Raw genomic sequence first — 20,861 nt, 5'->3', positions numbered from 1 at the left:
TCAATGTTTTTACACAAGAGACAAGAAATGGCAATTGCAGGTGGCTTAACAGCTTGGAGCAAGATTAGGATAAAGTAAGTTAGATTTTTATGAACGGCGAACACTAATTCTTTGTTCTATATGTTGCATCCTTGAAATCTTTTCCGAACTTCGCAAAGTCTGCGTTCGGTAAGACATGTAGCCCAATGACGCATGTTTCAAGTGGCTGCTGTTGATTAATTCGCCTCCTGGCTGTTGGGCAGTTGGAATTCCAAGGGCGCTGTGTAAGTTCCCGGCTGGACGGGGTGTTTGTTGTCCCAGTCAGCATTCAGTCTCTTCTCTATCCGTGTGGAGCCGTTACAAGTCTTCAGCTCGCTGTCAATAAACAAATAAAATGAGATAAATGGAGAACTCGGGACGACTTGCAGGAAGCGGCTCATTTTAATCCACCCGATGAAAGAGCATTTGTCGCCCCGTAAGGGACGCAAATTTTTCGAACAATTGAAGAAAAAATGTTATACGAGTAATTCTACGAGTTAGAGGTTTGATAAGGAGTCTAATTCTGAAACAACTTTCACTTGTGTAGAAGGCTACGCTATAACGATAATGTCTAGAGAACGGGTGAATAAGTGCAAAGGTCAAGCAAATTTTATAGCTGAGACAAAAAGCAAGTGAAGCTAGGAAATATTAATAAACACTGATGATTACTCGTAACACACAACGCAAGGAGAACTGAAATGTGTTGTGAGCAGGTAAGATGTGCGAGATATTTATTACACAGAATTCATTCATGGTTAACAAAGCGAAGCGCTGGGCGAGTGGATCGGTTACAATGGTGAAGCAGCCCAACAGCACTTGCAGAAAGAAAATGCATAAAATAACAAAAGACGTACAAGATGGCTACACGCGACTTCACTGTATGGTTGGTACACTGTTGAAATGCGATATTATGCATAGTGAAAAGGAAAGACGGCATTTAAAAGTATTTTTCTTTATCTGCCTGAAATATAACTAGTTTTGGCATGGATATCGAGCTTTCTGTTCTTTTCAAAACTCCTTTGTTTTAGGTTCGCTAGTGTGGATTTTGAGTAATTGGTTTTAAAAGCATCTTAAAGTCATCTCTGGGCGACAAATAAACAAGGATGATGCGCACTAGTTTTAGTTGTGAGCATGTCCACAATGCTCTTTTTTTGTGCAATTAAACTCTTTATTCTTCATTTACACGCACTGGGGTTCTTTTACGATGTCAGTGCTCGTAAAAGAACCCCAGGTGGTCGAAATTTCCGGAGCCCTCCACTACGTCGTCCTTCATAGCCCGAGTCGCTTTGGGACGTTAAACCCCATAAACCAAACCAGTAGATGTAGGCGCTTGAACATGCATATTTACATAAATATTTTTATTTTAGAATTAACTTTGAAAAACTATCCCACAGGTAAATAAACACAACGAGAGCTCTATTGCTTTTTTCCAAGTCTCAGGATTCATACGCGACAAAGAGAATCATTCTATTCGCAGGTACAAAATTCTGATGGGATAAGTGGTAACAATCACAGAAAAATTGAAAGCTCAGAAAACAAACGTTAAAAACAAAACAATCTCTTGTCTCGTTAATCACCTTCGTTTGTTTTTGCTTTTGGTAAGAGAAGTGCAGGATTGGAACCAACGAAATCTGTTATCTGCTTATATCTCTGCTAAATGCTAAATTGCGATAGTAAAATGGTGATGCAGCTTCGTGGGAAACGCGCGGAATTCAAGATCCGTGGGAAAAATCAGAAGCACGATTTGTGAACAATTTCTTGACGACAACATGTAAAAAAAAAAGAATTTCCTGAAATTGCAACTCTAATTCTACTGCCGTTTTTTTGCCCCAAGGCAAGACATCCAAGAATTACACAAAAAATATTTCAGAAGGCGAAAATTTAATCCCAAATGGCCCTTTTGCTTACCGCTTCGCTCCTTAGGCAGCTTGGAAGTTAAAATGACGCAGACGCATAGGAAGAATTAGTTGACGCCATTTGGAATGCTGTTAAACTTGCATTGCTGGGTTGCTTCATGGGAGCGTTACACTGGTTCTGAGGGACCGAATGCGCTTGAACGATGTTTTGAAAGCTTACCATAGAAACAGGCTCTCAGCGCAGGGCAGTTCGGAGCCGTCAGGCGTGGAAAACGAGACGTGCAGGACCGGACTCTTACCCATAACTCTGCTTACAACAACGTTTCCGAGAAATTCGACTTTCTTGCCAAGCTCTGCATTGGTTATGGTGACGCCCGTGAGGTAGGTAGCAGGGTGTAGTGACCCTGAAAACACGCAAGTATTAGAAAACATGAAGACCCACTATAGATGAAACAACATTGCTTGTTGAGTGGGAAAATTTGCAGTCAGCAGGAAGATGGTCAACTACGCTTGTACATAATATATCTTTTTAACTTATTTCCTTTGTTACCTGGAAGAGTCGTTGCAGATTATAAAGATATACAACTGTCGGAGCAGAAGAACATTGCGTAAAAGTCCCTTAAGTATTAGCGCTAGATCAACGCAGATATGTACAGTGCAGAAAGCACGACTCAACAACTTTTTAGCAGGCATGTCTCTTACCAAAAATAAACGCGAAAGGACCTATCTACTGCAACTTATAAACACTCCGTAGATGTGGACATGAAGCAAACTGGTACAAAAGCTTAATTTACAAGTAGCACATCAGAAACTTGTAACGAACACAAGACATTATGCCTCCTAAACGGATTACTTTTTTTCGTACCTTCAGGTAGCAGCCTAGGTATAATACCGCGGTTCCGAAAATTCTTAAAAAACATAGCTGCTTTAAAATCTAGCCTCTGCTGAGGACCATTATCAATATTTAGCTTCGGATGAACAAAAATAACCCTTTAGCCCAAATAAATAAGACTGAAAGAAAGTTTACAAACTTGCCTTTCATGATGAGCCACTCGATACATTAGAGCAGTGATAATATCTGTAGCCGAATCGTACAATTTTAGTGAGCTCAGTGACTAAGTGTCCTTCTTTGCTGACGTGTGGACTGTTTGGCGTTATTATCCGAAGCGTCCTTTGAGAGTAGGTAAAAGAAATATCAAGCGAAGTGTAACCCCCTCCACGTGAGAAATTAGCCAATAATTTAGGGAAAAAGTGTAGCAGAGATTTCAAAAGCTCGCCATGACGACGCTTGCGTTATAATCTTTTATCGTGCCTAAGGACACTTCCACAGCGATTCACGCAAGAGGAACTGGGCGTTTAGAGGCTACGATTCAATGCTCCCGTACGCCAAATACGGGTGCAGGAGGGCTTACCGGAGCAGTCTGTGACAGGAGGATTCTGTTTGGAGGTGGCAGCTAGCTAAACAATGGCCAGAAAGCCGATACAAGTGGCGACGATCATCTATGCTTTGACTGCCGAACGGGTACCACACAGCGATCAAGGTGCAGCATTGACTCTTTAAACAACTCTTTCTATGTATTCAGCCTGCGTCACAAAGTTCAAACACCCCTGATTTTCCACTTACTAGCACTTTATAAACGCCGTCGGAAGCGTTGGGCCACCTCGTCCGCACCGATTAATCATACGGCCCAGAGTTACAGCTATTTTAAGCACGTGAACGTGAATTCGAGTGTTAAATACGTGGCCCCTTCTTGATATTGATGTTGAGCAGATAACGGGAGAAACAGGCGGAAAATCCCTACGAAAAAAAAAATTTGAAGCTTTTACGAAAAGTAGTGTTTCCTGTGTCCCATTTCACTCACAAAAAATACGATGTGAGAGTTTCGGCAAGCTTTTTACTTCGTTCGCGCACGTTACATTTAGGGAGGGTGAACAAGAGAGGATATTCACTTCTGGTCACAAGAACGTAAGGGACATCAACGGAAAAGTGTGCCGCCGCAATTCGCTGTATAGTGAACTACACATCTAAATATGTACAGTCTTTGCCAAAAGTAAGCAGGCTACATGGTTTGCTCCTTATCCGTATAGTAGAGCTTTTGCGGCTTCCCTAAAGATAAAAATGTTAGTTGAAAGTGAGGACAGGGGTTCTCCTTACCATACGGAGATTTAAAGCTTGAGGGCTGGCATAATAGCTTCAATAGACAACTGAGAAGCATACCATGCAGCCTGGTTACTTTTGGCAAAGACTGTACATGCATCTATATCTAACTCTTCACAAACAACTGGATGGGGATGGTTGAGACGCCGTTGGGTTGTTGATTCATAATTCCTCAGCCTCTATTTGGCATGTGCAGCAGCAGAATATGGAATACTAAACACCAAACAGAGCTGCAGTGCCTCAAAAGCAATTTCAGCACCTTCACAAAAAACACTTCGCACTTGAGAACAAGGTCGCGATAACCCTGTTTTTAGAGCACTCTATACAAAACTGCTATTAGATATTCTCCGTCGACAATAAAACTAGAAAATACAACAGGGTAGAGAGTTTATGTAGCGATTAATGACTTAAGAAAATGTTTACGCGCATATTCAGGAGGATGGCTCATGTAAAAGATATTTACTATCATGTGAGAGAAACATTAAAAAACCAATCTCTATTTTAGCTGTTCAGCACCTGTGGCGGGTTGTTTTTATTTAGTTTGTTGTAAAACCAGTAAATTATACGGCCTTAGGAAGCTTCCTCTGCTCTAGCTTCATGAAGCTATAATTTAGATCGTCCGGGCGGAAGTTTTTGAGTTTTGTAAAAAACAGGGTTCAACGTTTCAATATGAAATAGTACTCGCAGCATATTTTTGGCTCGAATAAAGATTGTACGCATCGCACACTAGGGCTTAAAATGTGTGAAGTTGCAGCAGTGCATGGAAAATTTTCGACTTCCCGCAATAATACTCGCTTCCATAATCATGAGAGCTGCAAGCAGTTCGTTTGCATCGTTGCTAACCAGACTAAGTGCGAGTTGTTTAGGTAGGAAATACATGAACGCATATTGCGCCTTTAAGTCTACTCGTATTAGAACACGCTATCGATTGAGGTTTAAAATTCTCGTTGTAAAACAATAGAATACACGCTTTCATTTTTTCGGAAAACAAGCGGATTTCATTTCGATTCTTCGAAAACAATGATTCAGAATGATTCTCGGAACGTTCTAAAATATCTCTGCCTGACAACAGTCCGCGAGGCTAAACCGACATGAGAAGACGTACTTTTTCATATATTTATTTTATTTATTAAACCTCACAGGCCCCAAGGGGCATTGTGTAAGGGGGGTTGCAATATCAGAAATGATATCAGTAACAAGAGGCAAACACTAGGTATATCAGTTTCAAAACAGAGCAGAATTCAGAAGAACTAACAGAAATCTACATTGTACCTACACAGCGCAATAGTTACAGGCGTATACATACATGAACACAGAATCATAAGGCTAACATGGTAACACATGTACGTTGTACAAAATAACACATGTACGTTGCGCTAGCAGTACAAGTTTAACACATGTTCAAGGAATGACGCAGGGTTAGATAATGATGCAATGATACTGACCATGATGATGCATCTGTAAACTATACGAAAGATTTTGTCGAGATGCTTGGGTGTCAGAAGGGTGAAATGACACAACTATGTTGCTCCCAGCAAGCTTCTTTCCAAGTGTAGTCAGCTCGAGCTATTAAAACAAAACAGTTGCGTAATCTAACTACCCACCTTAGTGGAGAGTTCAAGAACAATGTCAAGGTGACACAGGTGAGAAGAAAATAGTATTTAATATTGAAGAGCACTGGGACTACACTAGTCTAACAGTTAACAACTCTCATCTTAACTGATGAGTCTAAAAGTTAGCAAGACAGAGCTTTTAGTTTTCATGCATTTTCTAACAGATGACTGCTCATCAATAAGCTGGAGCACTGCAGACCTGCGACTTTCTCAGCACTTCAACGAATGCGCAGCCAAAAAAACAGGCGTCAGTGGCCTCAGTACGTAAAAAGTGAGGTTGTCCATGTCATTTAAGAAGCCAGATAAGTTTACATTGCATAGTGTTTGAACGTGCCGTCACTTTTGGCTCTGAGGAACCAGATGCCCTTGGACCGCTTTTAAGGCGAAAGCCTTTAATGCCTCATACTGTCGTGACCAAGGAACGTTAGCAAATGTGTCCGCGTTTCGGCCGTCGTTACTTAAAAAGAAACTCTGTCGAGGCTGTGAATCGAACCACGGCCTTCGGCATTTGAAGTGGAGACGCTACCACTCCGCCACGAAGACTCAGGGTTTGGGCATGAGTAAAGGCGCATCTAGAGAAAGCATGGGTTTCATAAATAAACGAAATGAAAAAAAAAAAATAAAGAAAGAAAAAAATTGAAAAAAGAAGAGAGCGAAAATAAAATGACAATGAAATATAAAAAAATAATAAAAAGAACACGCACAGTGCGCAGGGTAACGCTTTCGCATTGCAGCACCTTAGAGAGCCAAAGCGCCCCCTGAATTTTTTCGAAAGCTTACCATGGAAACAAGCTCTCAACCCAAGGAAGCTTGGAGCAAGGGCGCGGGGGGGAGGGGTGGGGGGGGGGCGTGCTTACTAGGACATTGTTAAAGGAGGATTCAGAGTTACGCAGGCCGCTAGCTTAACTACGGCCATGAAACCAATATGGTGAAGGCGACCATAGACACTCTTTATAACGAACGGGGTCACACAACGATCATAGCCATATTCGTGCGCAGAGGGGTAAAGAGTAAATAGGGGCGATGATCCCCCTTAGGAATAAGGAAGAGGGCTCAAGTTTTGTACCTTATTGCTCCTTGCTACTCAGAAGATATGAACTGGCGCTGCCACAAACATTGCTCCCCTCCCCCCATACGGAGGGATTTCTGCCGGTTATGATAATAGCATGATATTGGCTCCTTATAATAAAGGTGTTACAATATAATGACTGCGTCAGAAAGTTTAGAGCTGCCGGAATTTCTGGCTAAGATCACTCCATAAGCGCAGTCGGAAATTTTCCGCTATCTCGCGTGGATTATTTATCGTGGAGCGCTCAGCAATGGCTTTCAAATTGATCTCAACATCAACTACAGTGTTAAACGCTGTCTGATTTCGAAGAAAACATTAGGATTGATCAGAAAGCGGTAGAGCGAAATTTTAGCACTCACTAAATGAAAACCTTAAAGCCTTTGCAGAAACTTAATAGCTCTGTACCGGTTTTCCTGTGAAAAACAACAGATTGTGAACATTTTGGCAAGCTTTAGAATTTATATTTCCGTGAGGGTATTTTCAGAAAACGCAGACTCCGCTACAAGCACTTGGTTGTCACTCAGTCTAAAATAATGACCGGAAATTTGTCTTAGGGTGAAATCCGATCAAATAAATATCCTGAAATACTTGAACTTACTGATGTCACGCAAAATGTTTCCAACCCCCTCCGCCTCTCAGACAATAAAAAAAGGATAGATGCTGCGCATTGAAATCAACTAAAGGATTTCCTGTTTTTACGTATGGCTTGCTTTCAGGCGCCCATCTGTTTATTTTCGTAGTGCGGCCGGGCATCAAACATACTTCAGAACACTGTTATAAAAATAAGACCTGCCCATTACAGCAACCACATCTCGTTGCAGTGCATGCAATATGTCTATTGCTCCGGCCGTCATAGCAGAAGCAGTGAAAAAATTGTAGTGCTTTTAGATCATAGAAGATGTCGAGCTCCGGAACTTAGCTAAGAAATGTACTCAACTATGAAAAAGAGCGGCATGCAGCCGTATGGCGAAGGGCAGACTAAGGCATTGTTATCGTATCCACATGTCAGTGTATCCGTGAAAGATACTGCCATTTTTTACCTTAGCTACAGCGCGATACCTTCTGCGAAAGTCTGTCTACATTGGAGGTTAAGAAAAGGGAAATGGAACAGTTGCAAAGTGCGGGATCAAAATAATCGAATTTTTGAAACGTTTCTGCCAGAGTAAAGAATGTAGAGTAATTGTGACAGGACCGTGTACACGCCGCTCCCTGACAAGTTGTTTTCTTAATGCTGGGGTCGAGAAATGAATCAATACCCTCAGCAGTATCATATGCGAACGTAGTATTGAATACATTTATATAGACATTTGATTTGGGCGTGCTCAGAAATATTTTACGGCATGTTTTGTTAACATCTGGAGATCCAGAATGTTTTTATTCTGCAGCTTCAGGTTTTATCTCTTGCTGCTAGGCTGCAAAATTTGTGCTTCACGAATGCTCATGTTAGAAAACATCCTGTCATCAATCAAGAGGTGCCATCCAATGTCAAGGCAATAATGCCATAACGTTTCTTTGTGAGGTCCAAACTCTGTAACTATCGACAAACATGAACGCGTACCACTCGAAGGTCTCGAAAAGATTAGTTCCTCCCTGAAGCCATGTTGTACAAATCTGGCGCTCTTGGCTCCACTGCGTAGCAACTTGACGAGCCCACAGCTCAGCTCCTGGGTAATAATTTACGACATATTACTCCAACGCCACATTTGCTTACAAGAGCCGCCTGTACAGCATTTTCGGCTACAAGTAGTTTCTTGATCCATCGTTTGTAAAATCGAATGAAAAAAGGAAAGCCTTCTAAAGTCAAAATACTGCGTCTCAGACTTCTTTTAGCTATCTAGGCTGAAGAAGTCAGGGCCATAGCTGTACCCCTCCCCCATTCTGGAGCTTAAGAGGTGCCCATTGTTTAAAGGTGCACTGGAGAGGAATCTGAACTCGTATTTTTACCGCCGGAACTCTATCTACACGTTCCAAGTGTTCTGAGAAACTCCTAATTTGCCCTGTGCGGCCAATTTCTCTAGTTTAAATCTGAATAAACATCCCGGATCCCGCCTTTCTTTTTCGAATTTCCCACAGAATTCCTGAATTCCCCGCGGTGGGAGGAGTTGACCAACCTTTCAACCAGCCCCGTGGCGGCTTGTCGCTCTGCCATCGGCGGAGTGATACGTAGTGATCGGCGAAACCAGGGTCCACGCGTATTTTTATTTCCGTCGGCCTGATTTGGAGCTGGGTAGTCTCTGACTAGATCTATTTAATCACGTAAACCTTAAACAGAAAACAAAAACAAAAGCAAAGCATCTACGCCACTGCCTGAAAGGCACTCCATGCGTTGGTCGACTCCTGCCACCGTCTGCAGAGAATTAAAAAAAAAAGGCGGGAGCCGGACGTCAATCCGATTTGCATTTGAAAAATCAGCCGCACAGGGCAATAATTCGAAGTTTCTATGAATGCTGGAAACGTGTAGATCGAGTTCCCGCAGCAAAAAGACGCGTTCAGGTTCCTCTTCAGTGCACCTTTAATTCTGCCTGGACGACTTGAAACCTTCTATATTCCTGATTGTGTCCACTTCTTGGGCTCCGTGACCTACACCCCGTTTGTAGCCTTGGGTAAGTTAGATGACCATAAAAGGGTGACTGCCAGAATCATCCATAACAGAGTCGTCACGGCGTCGTTTGCCGCAGTTCGTTAAGAGGTTAGCAGTAATCGTTCTGAGTGGTCCTGATGGCATTGGGTAGTCTGTCTAATACTTCCACTGACCGGTAGACCAACCGCCGCGTTATCGGTTAGGGCGTAAGCCGACGGCGCCGTTCACACCAGAGTCAGTATACTCTGCAGCTATCGCAGGAAACGCAACGCAATTCTTGCAGGTGAACAATATTTATTGGCGGTCGAAAGTACGAGGACCTTAAGCAAAGAGACAGGACTCATGGTAGCTGGAAGATGATGCCTCAGACTTCATCCTTGAGGACTCGGATATGGTGAGCGCTGTCCGGTGTCATCATTGATTCGGTCCTATGCCTGTCCTAGTTCACGTCAATTGCTATGGGGATAGATGCACATCCAAGAACTTTACTCCCATCCACAATGTTAAATTTGACTACGATGTTTCCATCCTGAAAGTAAGAAGATACGAGTAAGCATGTTGAAGTGAAAGCAAGTAAGCGTGCGAGACATGTTTATGACCTTCCTTATTTACATCCCTTGCACTAAACGTTTTGCGTGCTGAAAGAGATTAGTGAAAAAAATTTCGCATATTGCCTAAAGTAACAATGTAAAATATTGCCTTCAGGATTTTGAAAAAAAACGTGATATCAATACACAAAAACGCGCCACGACCAACTAATTCAGGCTGCGAGTTGCTAGTCAAATATTGGTTCAACCCAAATACCCTGTACACTGACGAAAAGGAACCCTTGATAGTTACGAATACTCGATAATGTAGGCAAGCTGTGAAATACTTCAGGAATTACAGAGGCACTTCTTAGTACTGACTCCGGTTATGAGCCTATCCAGCTATGTTTTGCAGCTGGGATAATTATGGTCTAAAGCTTTGTTTGTTCGGTGGTAAGGCTTGCTTTTTCTCGACGCATGAAGGCTTATGCGTCTTGCTTTGGCACCACAGCATAACGCTAACTGTCCATCCCGGTTAGTAAACGTAACGTAAAAAACACAAGTTACTCCTCAGCAGATACACGTCAATTTTTATGTGCGCATAGCCACTCGGCATAGCCTTCTACTGGCTTTTTGTATCGTACAAAAAATCTTGCATACGTAAGGTCTCAATTGCGTCAGAATACTTTACATCGGGACTTCGATACTGCATGACTGCAGCGCGACGAAGGGGACAATGAAGAAGGAAACACGCAGGGACACACCACTGTTCCGTTCGTCACGCTGTAGTCTTGGAATATGGTCACCAATTCGCCCATTAACTTAGCTCGTCGAACTTCGATATTGAGGGCTCGCAAATTGTCCAGCCCGGCATGTCAAATCCAACCGTATACACCCTGTTCATCACTTACCCCAAAGTATGCCTCCGCCTCCTTGCCTTTGGGTAGGCTGAAGGACAAATGCGCCGAATACGTGCCTGGTTGCACGGGACAGGTGTTCCCCCAATCCTTGTTGAGTTGCTTCTCCTGTCTTGTCGTTCCGTTACAAAGATGCAATGTGCTGCGGTTGGAATAGAGAGAACGAAAGTGAAGCTCTTTCAAAGCAGTTCTCCGAAAGAACTGAGGTATTTCGGTGAATTTGAGTTCGTGACCTATTTTCTGAGAGAGGAAGGCTACCTGAGCGCTAACGTGCAAGAGGTTGAAGTGAAATTATAGTTCAGGAAAGAGGCGTGGTTTCGAGGTGAGCACGCTGAGCTTGTGATTCTGAGTCTGAGATGCGGTGTGGTGTTCCGAAAGACAATGGCGTTGTTACTAAAAAATTGCAATAACGCTTCACAAAAAGTTTGCACTCAGGGAGCATTAATCTCATCCTGCGGCTACCTCTGGGTGTGTTAGAGGGAAAAGGAGCTATCGAAAATTGAAGGGGACAGTTACGCTCCGCCTTAATGGTATAGCGCGATACTGTAAATGGCCTAATGCCCATGTATGCAGAATTGGTCATTCTCGACTTGACGTTCTTAGATCCCTGGGAGTCCTCACACTACCCTTGCCGCAGTGGTGCAGCGGATAAGGAATACACCCCTACCCTTGCCGCAGTGGTGCAGCGGATAAGGAATACACCCCTACCCTTGCCGCAGTGGTGCAGCGGATAAGGAATACACCCCTACCCTTGCCGCAGTGGTGCAGCGAATAAGGAATACACCCCTACCCTTGCCGCAGTGGTGCAGCGGATAAGGAATACACCCCTACCCTTGCCGCAGTGGTGCAGCGGATAAGGAATACACCCCTACCCCTGCAGCAGTGGTGCAGCGGATAAGCAATACACCCCTACCCTGCTATGGCAGGTGCTTCCAGTTTTGGCCCTTGTGCGGCCCAGGTTGCTCTTTTCGAGAAACCTCTCGTGACTAATCATTAACTGCCACCTGCCACGGTGATGAGTTTGCTCAGAATACGGTGAGCAGGCTGTAATAACGCCACAAGGTCACGTAACCAAAATGAACTACCTTGGTTGCTTCTAAGGCGAATTTTCGCTCACAATGTGGACGACGGCGGGTTTTGTGCAGTAGATGAGCTTTAATGCTATCGTGTCAAAAAAATGCGTGCATTGTCATAGTTTTTTCAAGAATCACCAGGCTGACCACAACCCCCGACCCATGAAACAATAACTCGAAGCTATGGAGCATTCTTGCCCTATAATATGCTAGTCAACGCGGGTAGGTCTGTTATTACAGCGACTCCCTCGTTGTGGTGGTAGTGCTGGATTGGAACCCCGGATTCGGACGAATTTTTTTTTTTTTTGCCTACTAAGTTTCTGTTGAATCTGTATAGCTTCCTTTGCTGCCGCATGGCTGCGCTTGGTTGCATGCGAATAAGCAGTGAGTGTTTTATTTCAAATCTAGTCCACATTGGGGAATAACCTGAAACATTGGGCCAAAGTTCATTTTACTTCAGTGCACTAGTTACCGAAGTACAAAGGCACATTAGTGACCAGCGATATAATTTCAGCAGTGAAAGCAGATGTTGCTGAATAATAAAATAAAACAATTTTCATTCATGACAGAAATCGAACTCGGAGTCGATGCTATCAATTCTGAGGGTACGGGGTCAGACTTTGAACAACGTGAATGCTTTCAATCTACCTGAAGTGTGTAGAGTTAGAGGACGAATAGAGGAATTATAGGTTTATACGTGGCTGCTTTGCCTCTCCCCGTTGAAGCATTTCCTTCATTGTTCAAAATGCTCTAAAGAACAGGGACACAACATGACGTGCTAAGCTGACTGAAAAATACATGATGAATTGAAAAAAATTAAATTGTAACAAAATATAAATGTTGAAGACCCAAGTAGCTGCTGAACATGGGACGGTTCTGCCTGCGTGGGATCCCTTTAAAACTAAATAATTAGCCCACAGACGTTTTATTAGAGGCGTTCGTTTTTCGGTTGTGCGGGGACAGAGCAAAGCATGTCCGCAGTAGTTCGTGCATATAGTATGAATGTATGTATTTTTTTTCCTTGTGGTATGGTGTGGCGAGCATAGTGTACTTTTGCCTGTTAGCGATCACCCCATCATGAAAGGTAGACTGTAAACAGAAACGAGTGAAAAGGAAGCAGGCTGCTCTCTAGCGCAGTTCCTTTTATTAAATGCAGTGCGGTAGAAGACCGCTTAGTTCCTTTTTACGGCCATGTAGGCGCATTTGTTTCGAGTGTATGCAGGGAGAAATTGCAGATATTCAAACGAGGTACTGCATTTATTGCTGCTCATGTGGATTGGTTACTAATGAAAAGCCTTTTCTTGTGTAGTGTGCTCCTTAAAAGCTTTTATGGAGTATATTTCAGGGCATCGATACCAAGTGAACGAGCTTTTGATGGACAATGAACTACTTCAGTATGGTGAAAAAAGGGAGATATAGTAATTTGTACACAACGTTTCACTGGGAAAGCTGCTAATGGCACATCTTTAGTCACAACCGACATGTAACCCGATTGTCGGTTTGGCGTCCACCCTCTGCACGTGCCTCCTGCTGCCCTCATCGTGATCCGGTCCGGAGCAGAAGGTCACTCGTGACCACGAGGCCACGAATTGCGCGCACTTCATGGCTCATGGGATCATTGCCGACATCGGGCGCAGATTCTAATGCGGCGCTTTTTAAGGTCTTCAGCGCGGTGACTTCACCCCGCGAAACGACTGCTGCTAATAGTTCTTTTAAGGGGCGCAATATGCTCGTAACTAATCACGATGAAAGCGCTCACGGCAGCTGGGTCGAGATCGGGCTCCTTATCGGGATCGGGATCAGGATCGCGCATGTACTGTGTCTGCCCTTGTCCATATGTAACTGGGGGTGCGAGCTTGTCAAGCTGCCCGTAAGGCAGCTTTTTTCTCTCGCCCCCTCATGTCCTTTCAGTACATGAAATAAATGAAATGAAATGAAATAATGAAATTTGTGAGAGTCGGTGCTACTCGCAGTTCGCATAGGATGGCCTAGTTATTGCACATCTTCGTCGTGTCGGTTTCCTCACATCGCAATCTGCGTGTCGAGATCTGCATGTCGAGAGCTGGACGTCAAGATCTGCACGTCGATTTTTAATCGTCGACATCTGCACGTCGATATCTGCTCTTCGAGACCTGCTCGTCGACATCTGCTCGCCGGCATCTGCACGTCGACATCTGCGTGTCGACATCTGCGTGCCCACATCTGCACGTCGACATCTGCTCGTCGACATCTACTCGTCGACATCTGCACGTCGACATCTGCACGTCCACATCTGCACGTCGACATCGGCACGTCGACATTTCACGTCGACATCTGCACGCCAACATCCGCACGAAGGTAGCGCAGCGGTGCAGCGTACGGGCGCTCAGAACACCTCGGCTGCACTGTCTGCTGTCCTCACTGAATATGCTCGTGCACAAAGTAGGGAGAACAGTATGGACAGGCGACGCATGCCACGTGACCAGTGGTACTATAAGGACATTAAATCTCTGAAATGGCGTCCCTGTGGCTTTGATCATTTACCATACGCTGTGAGGTCGCTACTGACGCGTCCCCCATCTCCCGTCCACAGTACTTATCCTTGTACCTCAGTTGTTTTGTGCACACCGCAGACAATTGTTGAACATGTACCATATATGCTACTGGCGTGCGCTTGGCTGGCGGGTAGATAGTGAAATAACTACCTTTTTATGACGTTTTTTTGGTTACCATATTTTTCCTGGACGCTAATTCCACTTGGGGTTTAGAGAAGCGCTACGGCCTCTGCGCTTGCTGCAACCGCGGGTTTTTATACAGCGGGCAGGTGTACGGTGCCTCTTAGTTCGATATAACAGAAAGTGTGGCCACAGCGGTTGTATGACAGATGTTTCGCCATCGCTGTAATAAATATTTTGTCGGTAGCACCAACCTCGTTCGTAATTACCGAGTTCTACTGCCACTACTACTACTACAACTGAATTTCGATGAAGGGGAAATTACAGAGGCCCGTGTACTATGCGATGTCAGTGCGCGTTGAAGAACCCCAGGTGTTCGAAATTTCCGGAGCTCTTCACTACGGCGTCTCTCGTAGCCTGAGTTGCTTTGGGACGTTAAACCCCGATAACCAACCAATCAACAAACCAACCAACCAACCAGCCAACCAACCAACGACTACTACTTTTACTACTGCTACTACTACTACTACTACTACTACTACTACTACTACTACTACTACTACTACTACTACTACTACTACTACTGCTACTACTGCCACTACTGCTACTACTAGTACCACTAGTACTACTAGTACTACTACAACTACTACTACTACTACTACTACTACTACTACTACTACTACTACTACTACTACTACTACTACTACTACTACTACTACTGCTATTACTTCCAATAGTACTTTTAACATTGTACGTCGGTGCCAACACCAACGATGTTTGCACCGCAGGAGGTCTTTCATACAGATATCGCTTGGAACGAAAGAGTAAACAAAGCGGTACGGCTGACAACTGAAAGCTTTGCTTGGTTGCTGAAAGTCCGTATGCTTACCATGGCAATACACTAGGATCGCAGGGCAGCTTCGTGCCATTTTTCTTGGAGATAGAGATCTGCAGAACTGGATTTTTGCCGACCACTTGAGTTATAAGAATAGTGCCATCGAGTTTCATCTTCTTTCCAAGCTTTGCGCCTGAGACGACGACACTCTGGATCTGCACGGCAGTTTTGTTCTGCCCTGGGAAATAGAAGATGCAAGTGATTCCTCATTTGTTCGGAAAATTTTTCTCTCATTAGAATAAGAACAAACATTTTTTAATCGAAAGAAATTACAGTGCAACCCCTTAGGTGCGAGCAGTATACCTTTGATAAATCTTGTGCTTTGGTATTCATTTCGTTTTGCTTTCTTGGCTGTAATAGTTTTAGCGTGCGATGGACTTGCGAGATGTTTTCTTTTCGAATCGATACTTAAAGATTATCTGCACCTATGTCGCTCTTCTTTGTTTCACAAGCTTTGCTTCCAAGTCTGGTAGAAGGCATTCAAGAGAGGCTAAAGCTAAACTTTTTTATAGGGGGGTTGTAGAATCTCCTTCTCAGCCTTCAGAAATTTGAAGGCTTTATAGGCACCATAAGTGAAGCACACCGGTATCAAAAGCCGACCCTGAGGTCTAAATACTAAGGGTGTGGCAGTGTTAAAGGGGAGGTTTCTAACTTTAATCTGAACCTCATGTCTATGAGTTTTCTCACTTACTTTTAGATGGCATCAGTGCGGGAGCAACATATTGCTGCCTCTCTTATGAATAGCAGTTTTCCTTCAAGCTTTACTTGTTTGTTGTCTCGGACGCCTAATACACATCCTAAATTTATGAACAGCGCATGAATGTTTTTGAAAGCATAGACAAACTTAAAATCTTCTCATGATGAATGCACACTTGTCTTCAAATGGGCTATCGAAATTTTGCGTCAAAATTCTTCCCTGAAGAGCAACAATAAGGCAGTATTTTTGAAAAATATGTCATCCTACTCTTACATGCAGACCTCTAGTAATAGGAGCTTTGCGGAAAACTTAGCCCAGATTCTGAGGCAATCTATAATTTATCCTGCGCAGACTCGACTTAAATTAGTATTCTTCTAATTTCAGTTACCGTTGCGTGGTACTAAACTGGCATGAATAATACATCGGCAAAGCAGCCATGGGGCAACCTTTGTTTTAGCTCGTTGCTCTTAGGCGTTCCACTCTAAACTTTGTTAGGCATACAAGGAGTTGCCAAACAACTAAGCCATCCGCAGTGTTGCCACAGTGATTGAACGAGCCAGGAGTGCGGACAGAACATTACAGATTTCAGAACTTGGTGCTCTAGATTGCAAACCTTAACTGAAAATTACGAGAAAGATCTGTTAAACTGGCAATTATGAACGATTAAAAGTGTGTGTCTTTCATGTGTTCTTGATGATGAATATATGGTTCATGTTTTCATTCATTTCGTGCATACAGTGATTCATTTGGATTAAAAAGATGGACTGCATCGTTTACCCTTGAAGTTAGTCGTTTGCAATGGAAAATTATATCGTCAACGTGCGGGTAAAGGAATATTTATTTTCGGAGTAATCATGTTCTTAATGTTGTGTGCGTAAATGGACAAGCCTTGAAGTTAAGGAGCTGTGGAGGGAAATACGCTCTTTGCGGTCGTAGCAGAAATGTGTCTGCACCAAATTTGTCTCCTCTTACAAAGGACCTAAGTATAAGGTCATCGATGCTAGTTATTGTACGTAAACTTGAAGGTACACGTTCCAAGTAGCACAGGTAACTGGCCCAGTATTAGAAATGGATGGTGTCACCCTGGTATTTTGTAGGACCAATCTTTGCCGATACATTTCCAATATTGGGCCGACTAGCGGTGCTGCTGGGGTAGCCAACTCTTCTGGGGCACAAAACTAGTCAATACGTACGAGGCTATGCATGGATGCACGTTGCTGCACAGGTAAAGAACAAAAAGAGGTAGCAGTCGTGCTAATATCGAATAGCCAAGAATCGAAGCATTGCCCATGATGATTAGTATCGAATGCTATTGAAAATTAGGCCATCTTAGTTACCAGGGCATGGAGTCACCGGAGGAGTCTGCTTGGCGGCGACCGAGAGGTGAAGAACGGCCAGGAGGCCGAAGATTGTCACGATGAACATTTCTGAGGCGATGCAGAGGTGCGGCTGTGAAACGTTCGGAACCTGCTTTTATATGGTGCTGGCAGGGAATCCATAGACGTCATCCATACTTCCATACTGCCGACAAATATGATTATTTGTAAAGACTTTGTCGGAAACGTCACTATTCTTGCCTACTCAAGCGAACCTCGGGTCACAATTTTTCAGAACACGCGCTCCTTACTTTGACATTTTGATTGCCGCTGTGGCTCACGAACTAGCCCAAAGGTTGTCAAGTTCAAGGGACCTGGCCGGGAATATAAAATGAACCGCAAGTGATAGGTTTGGAACTTATGCGGGAACTGCGTGGTCCCTGACCTCTCACGCGCCAACTAGCGTTTAACTCGTGTCTTTTTTTTTATTGACAGGGGCATTACTTCTCACTTTTTATAGCGGCCACTCTAAAATATATCGCAGGAATCAGGGCTATCGGTCAAGTGTCAAGCATGTCCTCTTTGAATTCAGAGAATAGTGTGCCGACTAGGGAATAAATCAAGGCGACCCCTGTGGGAAACTGACCCTTGCCCGTCTTTGGGGCTGTTAAGTTTTTGCTTCTGAGGAATAAAAAATTTTGTAGGGAAAATAAATGAAATAATTTAATTGTTTCAGTACACTAAAAGATCTCTGTGCAATCGAACAGGCTCTGTAGTATTGATCACTGTATTCTGGCGTCTGCCGTTAGAGAGATAGATATGATAGAGATAGGTAGAGGCAAAGAGAAAAACAGGCACATATGCATACACATACATACGCGCATATATCTACAAAGTTCGGAGATGAGGGGTTCGGATCCCACCGGCAGCGTGGCTGTTTTTTCTTCTCCTTTACAATTAATTGTCTTTAGGTGAGAGGTGATTTGTAATATTAGTCTGCCATTGATCAACAGCACAAAGTAAAATTCAGGGGCACTTTGACTGTCTAAAGTGCGTAGAGGCGGAAGCGTTTTCCGCACCACTTTGACTGCTTCTGTGGCACTGGTGGGGTCACATATAATTGAGTACTAATTACTAAGTGATGACAAATCGTTTATTTAATGGTTAATTACTAATTAATGCCTGACACTAATTAACTGCTAATTAATGACGCTTAAGCTTCGCCATTATGAGTGGAACGCGACGGCGTGTTGTAGCGCTGCCAGGGAGTCCACGGAACGCCACCACCCGTTCGGCGTGATGCCTTGCCCTTTGAATGCAACGCTTTTTGAGGAAAGGAAATGGCGCAGTAATTCTCTGTCATCTCGGTGTACACCTGAACCGCACCGTAGAGGAAGGGAGGAAGTGGGAGTGAAAGAAGAAAGACAAAGAGGGCCCGTAATGAAGGAAATGAAAATTGTATTTGAGGGAAGGAAATTACGCAGTAACTGTCTCACATATCTCGGTGGACACCCGCCAAAATTCAGGTGGGCACTTTTTTGACCTAAAGTGCGGTCACTGATGTGTGGTTAAGATGTTAAGCTTCGCATCTAAGAGTGGAACGCGACAGTGTCTTGCAACGCTGCCAGGGAGTCCATAGAACGCCATCGCCCATTCGGTTCTACTCATCGGTAAACTGATTTTTGAGGTAAGGAAATGTATCTGTCTCTCATATCTCGGTGGACACCTAAACCTCGCCGGAAGGGAAGGGAGGAGGATTGGAGTGAGCGAAGACACCGTATTCACTAGACGCGCCTTTGTTCATTCCAAACCATCGAGCTAGCATGGCGGAGTGGATAGCGTGCTCGTCTCGCACTCCGAAGACCGGGGTTCGATTCCCGAGCTCGACCGATTTCCTACTCGTTTTATTTATTTATATGGCCTGACTAGAAAAGTTAATTAGGCTAATTGATTAATTAAGCAATTAACTAAGCTCAGTCCCACTTACTTGGAGCATCACTATACGATCCGTTCAATTGGTTTCATGGTTACTAGCCAAAGTACAATTGGCCCCGTTTGAAATTCGTGCACTGTGACGTCATGACCATTTCGACCAAATGAAAAGCGTGACATTTCTGTCGACAACTGCTGCTTCCAACGATGAGACATTAAAGGCTTCCGCCTTAAAAAAGCAAAATTTGGAAACATTCCCTTATGCTCCTTGGTTCCGGTGGCGGTTGGCTTCCTTTCAAACAAGCCCATCATTTCCTCTGCCGTTGTCTGCTAAACTGGTTAACCAGGGTCTCGGTTCTGACAGTTTTGATGCTATAGCCAGCATAAGACGGTTCTTGCATAGCTTAAGCCCTCACCGTTCGATGACGTTTCACGTAACACTCGCTGTAATAAAGCACGAACCACGTCCGCTGCTATCGACGAAGGCTGCGCTGGTAAACCCTCTCAAGGTTCCTTACACTGAAACACAAGTACCCCAGAAATCAGAAGATTAGACAGCCGCCATCGTCGATCTCTTGGTACAGCACCGGACGCGAAATTCGGATGTCGTAGTTTCGGGTCCCACCGGTGGCATGTGGTTCTTTTTTCTCCTGATTTTATTAATCTCCCATTGAAGAAGATCACAAATGGAAAAAAAAGCGATGGCCTATGCTGCTGCTTGGTTTTTGAGGCTTATGGCTACTTTCGCACAAACACGACGCTTGCCTTTTATTGCCTTGCTAGGTAACCGACCGGAGGGATCGAAAAGCATGACTGAGCACCTGAACAGACAAGCAGAACTTCGAGCCTCAAGATTAATATGCAGGAAACTGAAGTAATTTCAGCACTTCCGGAAGAAAACCGTAGTTTAGGAGAAAGTGCGAATGTTTGTAAGTGGTAAAGCAATATATCTACCTAGAGCAGGTAGTGACCGCAGAGAGTTAAAGGGCAACTGCATCACTTTTTGTGAATTTCGCGATATTTAAGGAAACAAGTTTGTGTAGGCTGTAAGTGAAGCATGCCAAGCGTTTTAGCCTTAGCATTTGAAATAGCGACGTAATCAAGGATTGAATTTTGCGCTTCTCCTTGAAGCACCGGACGAGTGCGGGGAAGTTTGGTGTGACGTCACGGAAGGTATGATTTGAAATTGCCGCTGCTGTCAGCCACACCTTGCCGAGCCTTGTTAAATGCTGCCAAACAACGCTCGGCGGGCTTTGCCTCCTGTGGCGTTGGTTTTTTTTCCGTGAAAGCAGGCATTTATGCGTTGGAAATGTACCGACAACTTCAACGACGTCATCATGTGACCGCTACTTGGCGTTGTGCGCTGCGGAGAAGCTTGAAGGCCTTCGCGATTTTAATCAGCGATTACGTCACGATTGTAAATGCTAGCCCAAAAGGACTTCGCATTCTTTACCTGCATGTTTCACACATTACATAATTTTAAGGCGAAAGCCTTAAAATTAGCAGTTAATTAGTTCTCAGGCACTAATCAGTAATTAACCATTAATTCGTGATT

The 20,861-nt window shown here is 43.9% G+C and overlaps 1 protein-coding gene and 1 pseudogene across 1 annotated transcript; both read right to left on the bottom strand.

Annotated features, from left to right (window-relative positions):
* Positions 1–215: 215 nt before the first annotated feature.
* LOC149330377 (uncharacterized) lies at positions 216–3,374 on the bottom strand (annotated as a pseudogene).
* A 6,324-nt stretch (positions 3,375–9,698) lies between these two features.
* Positions 9,699–17,483, bottom strand: LOC149330376 (uncharacterized). Its single transcript, XM_089559413.1, has 4 exons — positions 17,396–17,483; positions 15,356–15,539; positions 10,734–10,881; positions 9,699–9,824 (listed from the first exon to the last, which is right to left on the bottom strand). Exons 1-4 carry the CDS (start codon positions 17,481–17,483, stop codon positions 9,735–9,737), a joined length of 510 nt encoding a protein of 169 aa, XP_089415539.1. The 3' UTR covers positions 9,699–9,734.
* Between the last annotated feature and the right edge of the window lie 3,378 nt (positions 17,484–20,861).

Source organism: Amblyomma mixtum, chromosome 9, assembly GCF_055824585.1.
Source record: "Amblyomma mixtum isolate Tamu chromosome 9, ASM5582458v1, whole genome shotgun sequence".
NCBI classification, from domain to species: Eukaryota; Metazoa; Arthropoda; class Arachnida; order Ixodida; family Ixodidae; genus Amblyomma; species Amblyomma mixtum.
This window is presented reverse-complemented; position numbering and strand designations above follow the sequence as displayed.